At 41.5% G+C, this 19,160-nt stretch overlaps 1 protein-coding gene across 1 annotated transcript; it reads right to left on the bottom strand.

Moving 5' to 3' along the window:
* Positions 1 to 1,147: 1,147 nt before the first annotated feature.
* Positions 1,148 to 11,913, bottom strand: PTGER4 (prostaglandin E receptor 4). The gene is made up of 2 exons (XM_068175626.1): positions 10,585 to 11,913; positions 1,148 to 3,304 (listed from the first exon to the last, which is right to left on the bottom strand). The coding sequence occupies exons 1-2, from the start codon at positions 11,413 to 11,415 to the stop codon at positions 2,711 to 2,713; spliced, it is 1,425 nt and encodes a 474-aa protein (XP_068031727.1). The 5' UTR covers positions 11,416 to 11,913; the 3' UTR covers positions 1,148 to 2,710.
* Positions 11,914 to 19,160: the final 7,247 nt, after the last annotated feature.

Raw genomic sequence — 19,160 nt, 5'->3', positions numbered from 1 at the left:
AGGAATGTAGTTCAGGAATGTGTCTGTGGTCAGGACTGTAGGAAGGAGCTAAACCTGAGTGGGACTGTGAGGCAGGTGAGTGAGATGTCCCTACTGTCACCCTAAAAAAGGCACACTTGCCCAGTCCTTCTGCACAACTGCTCCTGAACACTCATCTGTGTTTGCAATGAGACAACAGGAGTGCTCCGGTTTTGCTTTTGTGCACTGCCGTGGAGCTGCGGCAGGCAATTCCAGTATTGCTCAGAGGACTTCATGGGTTGCTTGGGAATCATGGCGTTCATTTCTGAGGGAGTTGATGTTGATAATGAGCCTAGTCCACTACTGACACGTTGTAAATACTGGGGGCAGGAGGACCTCAGGCCTATTGTGTTTGCTAGGGAAGCTACTTAAGATGGTCTATTCTTGCTTAAAGCTCTTTCAGACCATGTGTAGTTCTCATCAGTAATGATAACAAGGAGTAATAAAAGCATGTTAATTAAATAATTTAAAAAATAGTGAACCCCTGCTCATTTAAATACTAAGACACTATAGATACTTAATTCTGTCATTGCATAAAGTACCAATAATATTGGTGTGCTGCTGTGGGCCAGCTGCAAAGGTGTGGTCCAATATTGGTACATGTGGTGTTATCTGCCTGTGGCAGTCCCACCTTCCTGCTCTGCCAGGTGCTATTTCCTGCCTTGGGAAGTATGTTGAGTCTGTTCTATTTGTTGGTCACTAGCAACAGACCATAGTGAGGTGGTTTAATTCCTAGGAATTCAGGCAGATCTTTATCTGTAGCTGTGGTAGGAGCTTGGGTAATACTATTCTCCAGCTTAACTGGTGAAAAGTGGCTGTTGCTGCTGCAAATATTTGTGTACAGATTTAAGTTCGCTATCTGTATGTATGAAGGCAAACAAGCTCAACTCCCCTGTTAAAGGAAAATGTCTTTGTTCAAATAAAGAATTTCTGTGGCTCTGTGTCAGTGCTCTTGGGGATAGTTTTGAAGACAGTGGCTTCTTGCTGATGATGATCATGCTGTGGTGTTTTGGAAACCTGCAGGACAAAGTATGTTTCGGCAGTAGCTGAGTGCAAAGCACTCCAAGATGGGAGGCTTGTTAAGGCAAGGAGTTGGCACTGAATGGCAGACTCATGTAGACATCTGAGATCAAGCAGAACATTTCCATTTAATTGTGATCCCCAAAGTTGCTTTGGTTGGTACAACTGCTTAAACATATCAACATAAGGCTCAAGATTTTCATTACAATGTAGCATTCACATGACAACACTTTAAGCAGCATAACATGCTTTGTATTTGACAAAACATCCCCCAAATATCTACAGAATTATTCTGATACACAGTATTTCTGGAACAAGATCTAAACCTTACAACATAAAACACAAAACTCCTTTTTGTCAGTGGTTAACAGCTGGTTTTGGTGATGTATTTGTCATCAAAACTCTAGCAACAAATGCTTTTCAAGGTGTTTAAGACTGCGATATAGTTTTATATAATCTATACTTTAAATGAAGATTCTGCTTCCGTGGTTTCATACATTTATTTGATGGAGTATCAGATTACAGAGTCATAAAATTCTATTTACTATTTAAAGTAAAATGATAAATGTTATGAAAAAAATACCTTTATTACATCAGTGATGCTTTAACTAAAGTGAATATTAAGACTATTAACCAGGAGTTGAAAGTTTCAGGCCCTGATATTGAAAGCACTTCTATATGTCCTTAACTTTACATGTAAGGAGTCTCCCTGGCAGCAGAGGGACCACTCTGATGGGCAATGTTAAGTGTGTGCCTAAGGTGTGCAGACTGTGGGCCAAAGTACTCAGAGAGGCGCATGTGTGTTATGCAGAAAAACGTTCTCAGAACATAAATAAAATCTGATTTTTTTAGTATATACATATACTGAGAACTAATATTCTTAACTGGAAGGATGTGGTTTTTTTTCTGTTAGGAAGGCATATATTCCCATTTCACTCAGAAAGTGCTTATGTATTCTCAGCTGGAGAATTATCTCATCAGCTGTGAATCTAGCATGAACAACAAATCTAAGCTAAGAATGCCTCATCAGCAGGAAATACTGAGGGAAGAGAAGGCTGGCAATCATTTCTATATACCTTGTATTCATAACAAACCTTCTCATAGAGAAGAATACACTTTTAAATATTTTCAATCCTGATATATATACAATGATAAAAATTCACATTTTCATGCTTTAGTGAGACACTTTAAAATCCTACTGCAGGCAGCTCTCAGAGTAGCTGTGTCCAGTTCCTAGCAGCTGCCTCATATTCAGCTCTAGTACCTGAAGCTTAAACTCTTGATAGCTGAGCAGCTCTGGGGAAGGAGCAAGAGCAATTCTACCAGACTTGGAAAGGGAAAGAAAAAAAGAAAAAAAGCAAGTGATGGGGTCCTTCTATTTCCAGAGGCACAGTAGCTCTCCTGTGTCCTACAACAAGACAAGGCAGTTCATGTTTCCAGTCCCATCAGACCTGCTTTGTACCATTTCTGATGCAGGGCCCAAGTGCAATGTCTGTTCCACACAGTCCTCAGTAGTCTAAAGGAAATGTACCCATCACATAGCAAGAGAAAAATAGCCCTTTGAAGCACAGCTGAACCCCTCTTCCCACGAATAGGCAGAACACCTATCTATTGCACCAGTTTTTCCAATGTACCAGGAAGTATCCCCAGGGTTGATGCCTTTCATGGCTATCTATATGCACTTTTCTGACAAATTCAATGTCTCTGTGGGAAAGGTGACCTGGAGAGGGCCACTCTTGGGTGCAGAGCTGGCCCCGCCACCAGAGCTGATTTCGCTCACCAGGAAGACGCTCTCGGAGTCATGTCCCTGTGAGGAGTCCGAGGTGTCGGAGCTCCGCAGTGTCCTTAGGGACGTGGTGTCGGACTGAGCAGAGCCAGCGCTGGGGCCCGGGAGCAGCACGCGGCCCGCGACGCTGCTCTCACTCAGCTCCAGAGGGTACAGCAGCGTCTGGGAGGTGCTGCTGATCTCCCTCAGCTCGCGCGAGATGAAGGAGGGTGACTGGCTGGACACGGCAGAGGAGGTCCTGCGCCCATCCCCGCAGTTGAAGTTGCCCCCCGAGTGCTGCCTCCGAGCCCCTCCAATGCGGCAGAAGAGGCATTTGATCTTTTCAATGGCTTTGCTGAGCACAGTCTTACGAAGGAGGATGTAGATCCACGGGTCCAAAATGGGGTTCACCGAGGCAATGCGGATGGCTTGCAGGTCAGGGTTTTGCCTGACATCTTCCACTGATTCAGGCCGGTACAGCTGGTTCACAAAGACACGGACCTACCAAAGGAGAAGGGGAAAAAGGAAGACACAATTATATAATTGCATCAGGATAGAAAAGCTTACACTTCAAAGCAGAGATCTAGATTTGCAGATGTAAGCTATGACAGAAGAGCAGGCTGGCACAGTTAGGTATCTCAGATTGGCAGCCATGAATTCATTTATGGAAATAGCAAAATAAAACCAGATGAAAATTTTAACACCTTTGTTACATGTAGAAAAAGACTAGCTTTTTCTCTCTCTTTCACCTCCTATTTAATCCCTGAACCTCCAAATTTTGGCTGGTGTCTTTAAAATTTCCCAGGAACAAAGATGTAGACCTGTATCCTGCTTCCTTGGTACACATCAAGTCTCATGCAGCCTGCAAAGAGGTAACTGACTGGGGAGACCTGACCAGTTCCTCTAGCAATAATCACTTAGAAATGAACTGAAACACACACGATAATCCAAGTACACGAGACTCTGTAAACAAGTCCTGAGTTGTCAATTCCCAACTTTAGAAATGTGTTTTCCTGGCACCTGTCCTTACTGGAACTGTTTATATAACTGCAAGTGTTTGCTTGCTGCAGCATGGTTTAGAAAAACAGAAACATAAAAAAAAGAAAAGGAGGAAAAAAACCCCAAAAAGACAGGTCACCCGGCTAGGAGATTTTTAACAGACCAAGATACTGAGATTATTTCAGCACTGGACTACTCTGTTCTCCTATACAAGCCACCATTTTGGCTTTACTTACAAAAATACTGATGAAGTGGTCAAGAGTTTAAGATGTTGAAATTGATGTGTGAAGTGACTATTTAATTAGTGATTCTAGTTTATCATGCACAAATTTTAAAACTGAAGGGCACTGTCTTCAACACAGAAATCTATTCTTCAGCTTACTCTGCTAGTTTCTTCTTCAGCTGGTATCTTTCCTTGTTTAGAAGCCACTTTTGTAAATATTGCTGTTAGGCACAGTCCACAATGGCATCAGCTGTTTTGTTGATTAGTCTCAAATAGCTCTTCTCCATTTTAGCAAGACCTAAGCAGCGTCCAGTTAGAGAAAGGCTTAGGAAAGCCACTGAGAAGTGAACAATGGAAGATTCTATTTTCTTCAGATTCCTTAAGGTAAGTAAAAATAAATCCCTTAATTATATTTTTATCTGATACAGTAAAAATCTAGTAGCAAAATTACAAGATTTTTAGAATCTCATCCTTGGCTCCTTGGCAGGCATCAAGGCCTGCCTAGCTATGAGGTTACAGTCATGGAGGCAAGCAAGCATTTAAATAAATAAGCCAAATTAGGATAGCCCTCATAAGTAATTTTTTTACATGCCCTCCGTGTGAAGCCATCCGAGTCGGGTGGAAAATTTCACAATTCTTGAGAAATTTTCTTGCAGGAGGGCAATGTGGTGGCATTTAGCCTTGTCAGTATTCAGAGATGGAATATTGTCCAAAGCTATCAGTGGTATGTTTAGAATAACACAGAGTCCCGCTGTGAAAGCCCTGTGCCTACAGTCTCTCTCAAACGGACTGTCAAATTGAAGACTAAGTATACTTCCTTTCTCAGTACTTTTCTCTTGATTTATGGGTAACCTAGTGAACTCCAGATATGGGAAAATGTTGAATTTATAAAGCAATATAGTGATGCCAGTTTTATCCACAGTTACTTTTCTAATGATTTATAACACTGCAGATGTCTTCCTGACTACTAATTTCTTGGCCTTATTGATCTGCTTCATTCAGGTGCTTCAAAGAGTATTCCTATGCATGATGAACTTATTTTTATGGTTTTTGAAAAAAATTTTAATAATATTTCCTCATTTTTAAAATATTTGGCTTTTTTTTAAACTATTTTAGACATAATTTTATTTTTCATTAATAATTTTATTTATAAATAACTCCATTATAATTTTATTTATAAGATCGTAATTTTATTATTTTTTTATTATTCTGACTATTTGTTCTGTAAGCAGCTTTCCCTATTTATGCTGTAAATAAAGAATTTGTAAATAAATTATTAGTAATTAATTCGTATTAATTATTATCCGTAAATAAATTATTCGTAAATAAATAAGCTGTTGCTCCCAGGCAACACCGCTAGATGGCGCGGCCGCCCCGCGGCGGGTGTGGATCTTTGCACGCCGTGTGTGTGAGTATAATGTGAACATACATGTACGAGGTGTATGTGTACGTATGTGCAACACGTATGTGTTTATGTGCATCATGTGTGCATACGTACCACAGGTGTGTGTATTTGTGTAATATGTTCGTGTGTATGTCTATGAAGTGCAGATATGTATGAGTATATATATATGTCCATAGGTATGTGTGTATAATACACATGTATATACACATGTATAATGTGTAGATATGTATGATGTGTATGTGTTTATATGTGTAGTGTGTATAACAAATCCACCCAGACTGCATGAAAAACAGAAGGCATACTTTGAAGACAGCTGAAGAAACACACAGTTCAATTCAACTTGGAGACCTAGCTTACATTTTTTTTTTTAAACTTAGAGCTATAGTTACACGTCAGTGATTTAATAGTCGGATTGTTCTTTTGATAAGCAGCACGTGAAATTGAGGTACCTATTCCACCTCTTTCTGCTACCTGGCAGACTTTCTGGAAAGACAAAAATGTCTACCAGGGTTCACTTTGTGGCTGAAAAGGATGTCTGAAAAAGATTATTGCTAATGGTAAAGGACAGTTTGTTTTATGTTCTCTGCATGCTGTATTTCCTTTTGACAGCTACGCAGCATGTGGAGGTTAACGATTCACAGAGTGAACCTAGTCAGTGAAAACTCTGATTGTACAAAACTGTTTCTACTTCCCAAAAGAGACACATAGAAAATTAATTCCCCAGAATGTCATATGCATTTATCAGTTCAGACCTATTGTTGTCTTACATTAATCACAACAGAGTAAAAATTTAGGTAGAACGTAAATTCTATCCTTCTTTACTTACTGGTGAAACAACCTTTAGTAAAGGATCACTTAAAATTACAGCAAGACATGTACCCTCTTTTGGCTACAAGTCCCCTGCAGCAGGAGGTAACATGATAAAAGTTATTGCCTGTCATCTTCTGAGCAAGTGCCAAGTAAGTGTAATGCGCTGCTAAATAAATTATCTAATCTGATGCTTGGATTTGTGCAATTTGAAATCCTAATTAAAAAAGGAAGCAAACTAGAACAATTCAGATCTCTAAAAAATAGGTTTGTATATTAGGTTTGCAGCTGTAGAATTCAGACAACATATCTTAAGAATACTAGCAGTTTATTTGCAATTAAGAACTACACAGCTCTAAGGTACGTCAAGTTTATGCTTCAGACAGGCACTTTTAAGATCAGATTCCTTGCGCTGTTTGCGCTTTTCCTTTTTACTAACTACAGATGAAAGTAATGATTTCTAATCCTATGAGGCATTATAAAGTGAATTTTATAGTTACAGTCACACTTGTAATTGTTTCCACAGCTTCCACCTGCCCTCAAAATCTCCCCACATGCTGATATGATAAATTAAAAAAACATATGATAGTAAGCAGAAACGAGTTTTGCAGCTCCACAAGCCATAACCTTTGCCCTTCAAGTCTGCTTGGTGACTACTCTACTGCCAAAAAATCATGCCTGACACCTTGCAGTTGGTCATGGAAAGTCCCTGATGCTGAAAAGTTGCAACAAGCCAAGCCAAGTCAATTAGATCAATTAAACATCAAGTTAGAAAATCCTAATCATTTCATGCAATCAACAAGATGTACACCCTGAAACATTACATTTTATTTTTCATATCACCATAATTTAACAACAATGTTCAGTGGTCAGAATGAGAAAAAGATCACACACTTAAAGTTTTTAAGAGTATCTGACAGACTGCTGGAGTGAATTCCAGACTTTGAGTAGTGTGTGCCTATTTACTCTTGAAACAGTTTGGTGTTTTTAGAAAGGCCAGATAAAACTTTCTGCTCTCTTCTTGACAAAATCTCTTCTAATATAACTTATTCCGTACATTTTACACTATGCAATTCTCATTTCTAAAAAGCTCAAAATATTTTAAGAGATGACATGAGCTGTGTGGAGTCAAGACAGAAGTCAGCACATAAGTTATGTGCTTTTCTTACTTAATATTTAAATGATTGTCAGATTCATTTCTTTCACACCCTCTTCTGCACATTGAGAACACACCAGTTTATATAAAGTTTCCTTCACAAATTCATTTTTCATTCCTCTTTTTTCCTTGATACATTTGATCAGACTTCTCAAGTTCATTTAGCATTTTGCATAACCCCCCCATAATTTTGTTACAGCACTTGTTACCTTAAACTTTTGCAGATTTTATGAATAGTCACTAAAACTCTAAACTACCCTATGTGTAAATCATATGCTGAAGCATTTCATTATTAAAACCTGCTGTTATCTGTGACTAAGTTACTTCAGGGCTGTTTAATATTTCAGGTCTTTAATTTTTTTTCTATCAAACCACAGTAAGTGGCTCCTGTTGGATTGACCCCATCTGCTATCTTACTATCTTATGAAAGTGTCTAAAATGTTAGAGGTTTATGTGTCTCTTTCAGAAGTTGCTTTTCTTTGACTTACTTGATGGTTTATTGAGCTGAAATCGTCAGCGGGAAGTCAGCTCATCAAAAGAAAACTTAAGTCACAAAGCACCATTTCAGCCTGCTTTGTGTATCTGAATCACGCTGGCACCACTTTTATGCTTCTTGATGACTGCCAGGCTGACCTGAGGACTCCTTAAAACTCCTCCGAGTCATGAAAATGTAAGTCTATCAGTATATATTAGTCTATTAGTCTATATTAGTAATCTACCTACTTCACCTAGTGGCCCTTTCTAGGGATTTATACTACAAAGGTGTCTCTTCTCTGAGTTTCCCCATTCTTAACCTCAGTGTCCGTGCATCCAGAGGGCTTAACACAGCAGCATACCTGGCAGTTCATCATGGCACAAAGCAGCACAAGTGGCTGTGGCTTATTCCCGCAGAGGGAGGCAAGAGACTTTAAAAAGCTACTTAACAATGAGGAAATTTAACCACGCTGGACACTGTGATGATGTGTATATATGTGGTTATTTGGGTTTGTTTTTTTAGAAAAAGCTTCCTTTTATTTTTAGTCATCTATCTAAATGAAATGAGAACTTCTTACGTCATTTTAGATAGCGAAAATACATATTGCTTTAGCAGGTAAAAGCTAACTTATGTGAACATTGCCAAGGTAACACTCTGCCTTTGTATGAAGTGAAATCAAGGTCTAGGAGAGCTCTACAGCTTTTATCACCTGCACCTTCACATACTTCTGCTACATGCTAGATTTTCACTAGCTACTGTTTAAATAATAAACCTTTTGCCTCACCCAGGTTCATTAATTTTAACTCTCAACAATCCAGTTCACTTTCTGGTAAACCCTCCCTTCTTGATTCTTGCCCCTCACCCCCCCACCTTTTTTTCTAAAATATTATTTAAAAGACTGCCTAGGTGCAAATGGATATAAACTATTTCGCTTTGCATGTCACATTCAGACTTCTCAGCACTTCTCTAGCTGCTTTGCTACAGGATAAGGCTTGGATTGTTTTCTGAAGCTGCTTAAGTCCATCACCTCATGACACTGTATTTAATTCAGAGAACTCGTTCTCTGCATTTACCAAGAACCTCTTTTGAAAATGCAGTATTTTTCTCTTGTGAAGTAGCTGTTTTGATGCTAGATTAATCAAATTAAGTACTGTTGCCCCTCAGTACTATCAGGGTTTTGGCCACCTGATGCATCCCAGTGCAGCGAGTCAGCCTACCCGTGCCGTTTCTGGAGCTGGACTGCAGGGCAGGCTGGCACAGTTCCTCTGTCTAAGGCATGTGCTCCTCCCGGGGACACCCTGTGTGCAGCTCAGGCAGCACCTCTCAACCTCCTTTGGATGTCAGGCAATGAACACATGGCACTATGCTCGGTCACGCCTTGCCACCACACCAAGTGACAACGCCGAACGAGAGGAGATGGCCTTTGGTAATGGCTGGGACCCTGGTGCTGCAGCACAGCCACACTTCACTAGCTCCTGTTTGTCAGTAATGTGGCAGCTCTGAACAACCCTGCCATTATAGCTTCTTGAGCCGGGGGACAGACTCGCTGACACCCGAGTCCTGTTCACATGCACTTCTCCAAACTTCCTCACAGTCATATACATTGTTTTGCATCTCCAGCTGGCCAGCTTATTTGACATACATGGCACCCCTCTCTATGACAGGGATCACCCTACAGACAAGAAACCTCCTTTAAAAAGTCCTTCTAAAAACACCTGTCTGACAGCCACTGATTTAGTCCCTACACTGTGTTTTGTAAGATAGCAAATAGGGCAAGCCAACTATTTGTTTAATGTCTCTGAGCCAGACTAGTACAAGATTTTTGACAAGCTTTATTATGGCAGTTGGCAAGCAAGAACTCTGCCTCTAGCTGGTGGATTTAGGTTTTTTTGTCTTTCCTGAAGATAAGGTGAAGGAATAGAAAAAGTGTGTGTTCAATTTAATAACACTAATTGTACCAGCCTTTTCAGAAAAAGAGCAAACAGTTAGTTGTAATGTTGTTTGACATTTCAGCGTGATCTCAAGGTTTATGTGGGCCAGATTCCTCCAACGCTCATTTCACTGAGCAATACACCGACAGGTGGTTCCACTGAGTTCACTCCTCCCACTATGTGGGGAGCTCCTGAAAGGATGCCTATGTGGGATCTACCCCAGAGATGGTGCATGAATCCCTGAGGAGTGGAAGCTTAACTCAGGTTTTGGTTGTGAAGAACTCTGTATGTTGCTAGTGCCAAGTGAACACAACTCTGTCCTCCTTTTGCACATCAGGAAATCTTGCACCCAACAGCAACAGCATGCACATTTTAAAAACACACTGAACAGCCAGAAATGCAGGCCAGCCCCAAGTCTCACTTAACACAAATTAATTTTGCAGGTGGACTTTAAAGTGCCTTTAGCACTTAGGATTTTACTATGTAGATTCCAGTTGAACAGTGAAACAATTATTGAGATTTTTGGCACTCTATTTTAATAAAGGACTCTAGGACTTAAGATAAGCAGCTTTCTTTTTGTGTAAATGTAAATTTACCCAACTTTCTCTTATCATGCATGTATGCTAACAGCTATTGAGTCGTTGTAACAATTTGTGACACTAACTATAGGTGCCACAAATAAGCATTTATTCCAACAGGAACCTGTTTGACAAACAGACTAGGAGAAGAAAAGAATCTGCAGTAAGGGTGATGGAGCAGAAGAAGGGTTGCATGATGTTACTCACCAGCAGAGGAATGGAGCAGATGACCACTACCAGGGAAGTGGCAATGAGCAGAATAACCATCTGGATTTCTGCTCCAGCCATCCGACGGAAGCTCCGGCGTCTGCGAAAGTCAGATAAACGGCTGGAGGTGGTGTCTGTCCCCAAGGACGTGCGTCGCATGAACTGGCGGTGCATGCGAATGAGGGCCACGCACACCAGGATGTTGCAGATCACAGTCACCAGGATCAGGAAGGAGCTGAAGCCCGCATACATGTAGGAATACGCTGCATGGGTGGACACGTTTGTTCGCCAGTCTATGAAACACCAAGTGTAAGGGTACTGCAAAGTAGATTTGCCAAGCCCCATGCTGGGGAGGGCACAGAACAATACGTTGGAAGCGTAGATGGCAAAGAGTGTGAGCCCTGCCAGCTTCTTGTCTACGTAATGGTTGTAGAAATAGGCATGGTTGATGGCCAGGTACCTCTCTATAGACATGGCACAGATAATGCTGAGGCCAGAAAGCCCAAAGAAGAGGAGGATGAAGGAGCTGTACTCACACAGTGCAGCTCCTCCCGGCCATTGGTTCTGCAGGTAAGTGGCAATTGTGACCGGACTCACCAGGCAGGTCCCCAAGAGATCTGTGACTGCCAGTCCACAGACCAGTGTGTAGAAAGTGGTCTCCTTCTGCTCCTTCCTGGACTTGCAGAGCACCACGATGGCTATGAGATTGCCCACCACGCCGAAGATGAACATGACAGTGGGGATAGTGGGGGGCTTCCCGCCTTCGGCCCCGCTGGCAGTCCCGTTGGCGGAGCCGTTCGCAGGTGGCATGGTGGTGGGGTCGAATGACATGATACACACGCTGCAGCTGGCCAGCTGGGAGACGGCAAGATCGGGTCCGAAAAGGAAAAGCCGAGAACGGGAGAGGAGAGGGTTGTATAGTGCGAAAGTAAAAATTCAAATGCGCGAGAAGTTATTAAAAAAAAAAAAAAAGAAGAAGAAGAAGAAGAAAAAAGTGGCGTGTTTCAGTTAAAGAAAGAAAGAAAAAAAAAAGTCCTAAAATGAGGCCGAACCGGGGTGCCGTCCGTCAACCACCGACCGCAGCCGAGAGAGCCGGGGCTGCCTCTTCCTGCCGCAGCGCTCCGCGCCCAGCCCGGAGGGGGATCGGGGCGGCCCGAGCGGAGCCGCCTCACCGCCTCTCGCACCGACTCCGGGGAGGGCTCAGCGCGGCGCTGGGGCGGCGGCTCCAGGTGCCCTCGGGGCGGCGTGAGAAGGTGCCGGAGCGCGGTGGCCGCAGCTCATCCCCCGCCGCCGGCCAGCGGTGCGGTGCGGTGCGGTGCGCTGCGCTGCGCGCTGTGCGGAGCGGAGCGGTGCGGGCCGTGCGGGGCGCAGGCACCGTCTCAGCCCCCGCGGCGCTCCCGCCGAGTTTCGCCGCGGAAGGCGGGGGCGGCCCGGGCCGCTCCGCCGCCGCTCCCCGCCCTCTCGCCCCATTGGCCGCGCCGGGCAGGGCAGGTTGCGCGGGGCGGGGGCCGGGCGGGGGCCGGGGGCGGTGGGGGCACCTGTGCGGCGCGGCCGTGTGCCCCTCGGGTGCGGCCAGCGGCAGCGCGGGCTGCTCGCACCGAAAGCGCCGCGGCGCTGGACGGCGTTTGCCGCGGAGCTGGGCTGTCGCTTGCCCGGCCCGCCGTGCTCCAGCGTAGGACCCGGGGAGGGGTCCCGCTGTCCGAGTGCCGGGCCGAGCCCGTGTCACCCCCGCGCCTGCCGGGCCGTGCATCACAGAGAGGGGCGCGGGTGCGGCGGGGTGACGCCGCACAGGACGGCCGGCAGTCGATGCTCCGGCATCAGGGCGGCATGTCCCGCTGTCAGAGGGAAGATCTGCTACACTGCCTGTTTCTGGCCTCTGTTAGTGTGGGTACCGAGCACAGGAAGTGTGTGTGTACGTTCAAGGCATGTATATATGTGTCTGTACCGAGAATCTTTTCGGTCTTGACTGTGAGAGACGATCGTGTGTTAATTGGAAATGGGGTTACACTTGCTGGCTAAGCCCTACGATTATAGTCAGTCTTTTCTGGGCTGATGGAAGCACAGCAGTCACTATGCAGTGCCTGTGTGCAGCTTTCACCTAAGCGGTGATGGTGGTGATGTAGTCCCTAGTCCAGAAAAGTCCATACAGGACCTATAACCACAAATATGTCCATAGGAGTTTCTGTGCTCGTGACCTGAGCTATCACTTCTAGCTCAGGGATGAATCTTCACATTGTCATGCCGGATTTCACATCTGCTGATCTATTGCCCTTGTACACTTGGTGACATTAATTGCTACAAAGAACACAAAACCTCTGTCCCAAAACATGACATTTGTATCCTTAGAATAATCTTTCCTCTGGTGTAGAGGCAAAATGTATTATAAAACTCTATTATTTGTCAGTCTTATCATCTTCCATCTCTTTTATTTTCTTTAAGTCTATGAAAATGATGCCTGTGGACTTGCTATCAGTAAAGTCATGATAACATCATAATATGCTGATGACAAAAGTACTGACAGAACAAAATATATGAAGACAAGTTTGTACTATGGGAAAGACAACTAAGAGTTTCACTTTTCAGTGTTATATGGGCAGACATGAAGAAAAAAAGCTGTTTTTTATTTCATCAGGTTTTATTTAGTGTTATCTAAGTGCTTTGAAAACTAAAATGCAGTTTTAGAAAAAAAACTTGATTTTTACTTAAGTCATATAGGATTAAAAAAACTGTAGCAGTAGTGGTGATCTGGTCTGCTCAGGGAAAACATACAACATTTTTTCCTTACATTTTGCTGCTATTGGTGGCTCTTTATTTTTTACAAAACTAGGAAGTCATTCTGTCACAAGCACAGGGGTACACGTGGGAGTAGAGGTCGACCAGTTTGCCTATCAGAAGCAAATTAGAAGCACTTCAAAAGAATTTCCAAAGTAAATTCAGCACAAAGGTTGTTTTTGCGTTTAAGCAATTTTCTAACTGTTGCAGGGAAACTGAGCCAGGTGCAGAGCAAGCTCTGGATTCAGGAGGTGTCATTGCACGTGCTTTCTCAACAGTCCTTTTTTCCTACACCAGGACATTGGAGCTCTGGCATTAGAGACCATTATCTGGGATTAATTTAACACATGTGCAGCAGTATTTACCAGTATGGAAAAATAACTTCCTTGCTTCCCTGAAGCAGTGCAAAATTTTTTAATGACTATAGGCAGAGGAAATTATTTTTGTTTCTTCGTTGCTGCCTTTTTTTCCACTTATTTTCTCTTCTTCACATCCCATCTTAGGAGGTATTTTGCCCACCTCGTAACAGATAGTGTGTCTTAACAAGGCTCAGTCTATAGCAGAGGGTGCCCGGGCCCTTCTGTGTGTGTGCAGGTACACGAGTGTGGGTGTGAAAGAGTGAATGCTATCTTTTCTTCTATGAGGTCTGTCTTATAATGGATACACCTGAAGAACTAATTAAAAAGTGGAGGAAAGTCAGGAAAATCAATGAGGAAACAACATTTAAAAAAAAACAAACCAAAACAACAACAACAACATCAACAAAACCCAAAAAAACCCCAGAGAACTATACAAAAAAGTTTAGCTTTGAGTGCAAGGATAGTATGATCAGTTTTGTGAAATAGTGTTAGTTCTTTAATTAGAGAATAGGATAGAAACCAGTCACACAATTGTGGGATGGGTTTCTGGGGATGTGGGCTTACTGTGTCTACCCATTGTCTAGCTTTCAGAGTTACTAGAAAAATACGGTAACTTTTGGGAATACTAAACTTTTGAGTTTCCCACTGTATTAATGGTTTTGATATATTGAGCTCCTAGTCAAGATGAAAAGCATAATCACGTGAAATCCTTAGTCTTCAGAGCAAAACAGACACTGTGGAACTGAAGTGGAACTGAAAAAATTAAGAAATTCCACTTGTAACGAGTTGTCCTACTCTCATAGCAGAAATGTCACGCGTTGTAGCATTGAGTAACCACCAAAGAACTTCTGTTTGTGCGTAAACCACTTACGTGAAAAGTCAAAGTATCACAAACTAAAAATAACAGCTTCAAAGGGTAATCATATATGGAAAAAACCTTCAATGAATTTCAGAAATCCTAGATTAGAAAATATTAGGACAATCAAAATATTTAGGATTTACTATTAATTGCCTCAGAATAAACTTTTTCTGATTATAATGCTACAGTTTTTAGAAGGTTAGTTGTGACACATGTGAGTCAACTACTGTAGCTTGATGAGTTGAGATGAATAACTAACTGTGGTCATATTTCTAGCTTGATGAAAGATTTTAATTAAAATATTTGGCTTATTTTCTTTTTTTCTATGACCTATTTATTCACCATGTCTCAGCTGCCACGTGGTATCCCTTGTATCTCCTTTAGCTGACTGAGGGTTCCAAACCTTACCTGCATTGCTCAGGGGCAGCTGGAACATAGCCAAAAAAACTATGCAAAGGCCTTTCTGCTGTTTGTAACTGTGGTTTTAATACTGAAATCCCCATGTAGACATTTGAAGTGATGGGTATTTTCTGACAGTTCTTCTATGAGCTCCACTTCCAAGGAGTGATGTCTTCAGCAGGCAGTGGAAGTGCATATACAGCCAATTTTGGAAACATTGGACTGCTCTTAGCATGCTGCAGGTCTGAAAAACATTTTGCATGTTAAACTCCCATTGCATATTTGGAGTTCAGTAACATTCTGGACTTACTCAAGAATTTGTCAGCCTTTCTCCTTTCGTGGAAAATTTGTTTGTGGGAAACTGTGTTTCTGCTTTTTTTGCTTAATTTTTGTTGTCATGCTTTTGACACAAAGTTTTTTTCAGGAAAAAAAAAACTGTTAGAGTAAACTCTGTCTGTATGCCAAAATAAAATCATTATTAATAGACAATGGAGATAGACTGAACCAAATGTTGCATAACAGTCTTTAATTAATAATTAGAAGAGAAAAATTAAGCAAGGAGTATGCTGAAAAACTATTTCAGAGGAATTAAGGAATTCTGTAATGTCACTTGAACAGATGTAGCATTGTAAGTAGATAAAAATTTTATACTTTAAAACATAGAATATTTTTCTGTCCTCATACTTTTTTTATAAAATCATCACAGATGGTAACTGTTTGGTTTGTCTTTTTGTTTTTTTTGGGGTTTTTTTGAGGAGTTCTAGTTATTACAAATATTACTAGAATTATTACTAGCACTTCTGGCACTTTTCCTTTCTTCTTGTTTAAACATTGTGATGAGTGGGGGCTTTTCCAGGGTGGGGTAGTTTTTTGTGAAGTGAAAGCAGTACTGTCCCATTCCCGCTCCTCTTGCTGCATGCCTGTCTAGGAGAGAGCTGCAGAATGCCACTGCTGGGGGACCCAGTGGTGCACTCCCATGGGGCACTGTAACACAGCTCTATAATTTACTCCACAGTCATGTGTTCCATATTAGTCAATCATGCTACTGAAGTCTGGGGGTTTTTGACTGTGTAAACGATGCTGTTAATCTTTGTAGTACACTGGGTTTTTCCTCTGTAATAACGCCTGTCGCTGTGCTAGTTCACAATTCTATTTTAGCAGTTATGAAGTCTGCATTAGTTGTTAAAATACTTAAAATACTTAAATTTAGCATTTCAATCTGTTTCTTTGAAACAGTGTATGTTAAAATAGATTATCCTTCAATTGTTGCTTATACTGTCTTATTTATTTATTTATTTATTTTTAAGTTGGCAGTTTTTACTTGCCTTTCAGAGGCCAACAGCAGAAATGGGAAGTTCATAGAAGAGCACTGATAAATAGCTGCCAACATATTTTCTTTTTTTAGAGCTCTTAAAGTACTTTTGACTATTTCAGGCATTACCTGATGTGTTAAGCCAGCTAAGCCAGATCCTATGCAGAAAAATATGTTTCAAATTAAATTCCTCTTTGGCACAAACTGCTACCATTGCTGAAGTAAACTAGTATTTTAGGATATATGCTGGATGAGTTGTACAGGTGTCTTAGAATATACTTTGTTAATATTAGTAATTGGAATTGTTTTGTATTTTTTAAACTTTCAGTGGCTGATGCTGCGTGCTGTTTCATTTTGTTGTGAGGAGGTACTGTAACTGGCAGCTGTGGTGGAAGCAGAAACAGCCCAGAACTGCACAGGAAGCAGTTGTGTGGCAGGTCCTGTTGCAGTCTAGCTGTTCTGCAGATTTTCCATGAGAGATCATAGGACTGACGACCCTTTCCAAAGATTCTGGCTGTAATTGTATGACAGTATCTGTGTGCCAGAAATTTAAACAAAGTATCAGGCTTTCTCTTGGTTATTTTTGGAGGTTTTTTGGGTGCTGTGATAGCATTATGTCAGGGTGTGATGCACACCCATATTCTGTGGATTTGAAGAAAGAATCAGAGCTTTGCATTTCTGCTTGAAAGTTGATAAAGTCTTTTATCAGGTGTTAAAAACTATATACTAAAAGCACCTGTGATTAAATCAGTGGACCTGTGATTTTTGCAGCTGGTTTAACAGTCATGGAAGTGGCTTAACTCATGATATGGTTTTGTAGCATTCCTTTCCCTGTTGTCATACTTGGCTTAATTTTTTGTTCAACACCTCCATTGAAAATAAACTATAGTTTATCTGGAAAATATATTGCCTGTGTACAAATTGTATTCTGTGTCTATCCTGGTGAAGTGGTCCAAGAAGATAGTCAGTAATTTCGAGGTGAAATTTATTTCCTTCCATGAAACTACTGGGACCACTTTGGAAAGAGGGCAAAATCCTTCATAGATTGTGGCTGAGTCTCTGCTACCTTTGCAGTGTGAGGGCTGGCTTGGGCATGTGATTTGAGGATAGATGTGAGTTACAGTCAGCTGAAAGTTTAATAGAAGTTTCCCCTTGAACCATCCTGCCCATTGTGTGGCTGAACTTGAAAGTGTATCCAGCTGTCAGGATGGACTAGCAACTAGCAGTGAAGTGCAATGGTTCTTCTGTTACCTGGTGGAAGAATTATCTGAATAAATGCTAAGGCTGGGCTCCTTGGGAAAGATTTTTTTCTTAATACTTGCTATTGCAATTATTCAGAAAGGGTTTGTACACTGTGTAACTACTGTATGTGATCGATTCTTGCGTGGGGTGAATTATGTTACATTAAGTATTGAATTCTGAAAGATTCCAGAACCAAGAAAAATAATAGAAATCAGCAAGTTACTGGATATTATCTGTTACTCAGCAGCTTGCTTCTTAGAAAAATCTACTAAAGCTCCCTGAAAAAAAGGCTAATTTTGTGGGAATGATTCATATATTAGGTGAGTCAGTTATCTTTCACTAAGAGGACACTGGCTGCAAAATCACTGGAATAAGCTCCAGCTTTAGTAAGTCTGCAGCAAGTGACAAACTGTATTTGCAGCAGAATGTTTTTAAGAAGGTCCAAAAAAAGTTTTCAAGGAAATGTTTTCATGCCTGTAAATTCTCTGTTATTCCAGCAGAGGGTAGTTTATCCTCTAGGAAGCTAGGTGTGTTGAAGGAATGATTGGGAAAGGTAACTTAATGATTCCCATTTCCTCTTGTTTTAGATAGGGCAATAAAAATTAACTTCAATAGACTGACCTCATCAGATTAACAAATACTAAAACATATTGTTAGGCTATGGTATGTTCTTAGCCTGGTACTGGAAAAGGCAGCCAAATTCAACAGTAGTCCCATTTCTGTCCTGCTACCAAGTGCTTCATTTGCCCTTCAAGAATTACTGCAGTTTGCTTGTGCTGAGAGCAGTTGCATTATCAGCTTAAGAGCTATTTCACTTTCATTTGTCAGCTAGTGAAGTAGATACAACATGAAGCATTTTTAAAATTTCAAATACATAAAATCACTCTAGTTGAAGAGTGTTTGGCTTGTTTACAGTTGCTTAAAAGCCTTTCTTTCTGCCACTGTACTCACTTCTGCAGCAGCTATTGTTGAGGAGAATGTATGTTTGCGGTTTGTCGTGGTAGTATCCACCTGCAGCAGCTCCCTGCTCCGCTCACTGGCAGTGGGCATGGACTGGGGGATGGTCTTTCTATGGTCTTCTCTTCTGTGATATTTTATTTTAAATCAGTCATCCGGAAGCAGTCCTGAAGTAAGCTTTTGTGGCTCACAGTCCTGAGGTGCAGCAGAAACTCTTCTGACATGAGAGCATGAGTGAGAGCTGAATATTTGAAAAGGCAGCAGAGATGTGAGGATCCGCAGTTGTTCAGTTGACATGTTTTAATGAAACACTATTACTCAGAATCTGTTTCCATTCAAAGCAGTGTTTCAGCTCCTCATGAATATTGGCCTTTTTTGCCTGATTTCTAAAAATAATATACTAATATTTATCTTTTCATTTATCTTAGTAAGAGGTGTAATATGATTAAAACTATGCCTCATATTTTAATCTTAAATTTCTGTATAATTTGCTCTCAAAAAAATCATACAAGGAGCATTCCTGTAAGAAACCTGTGAATATGGTCAGTGACAATCATGCTTCCATGGCTAGCTTGATCTTCACATTACTATCACTTGGAGCTTTCCCTGTGGTGCTCCAGGGAAGCACAGGGAGCTTCACAGGACTTCTATATTTCTTTCTTGCTTTCTTGCTTGC

Source organism: Anomalospiza imberbis, chromosome Z, assembly GCF_031753505.1.
Source record: "Anomalospiza imberbis isolate Cuckoo-Finch-1a 21T00152 chromosome Z, ASM3175350v1, whole genome shotgun sequence".
Classification (NCBI taxonomy): Eukaryota; Metazoa; Chordata; class Aves; order Passeriformes; family Viduidae; genus Anomalospiza; species Anomalospiza imberbis.
The sequence above is the reverse complement of the archived record's forward strand: the minus strand, read 5'-3'. Positions and strand labels throughout refer to the sequence as shown.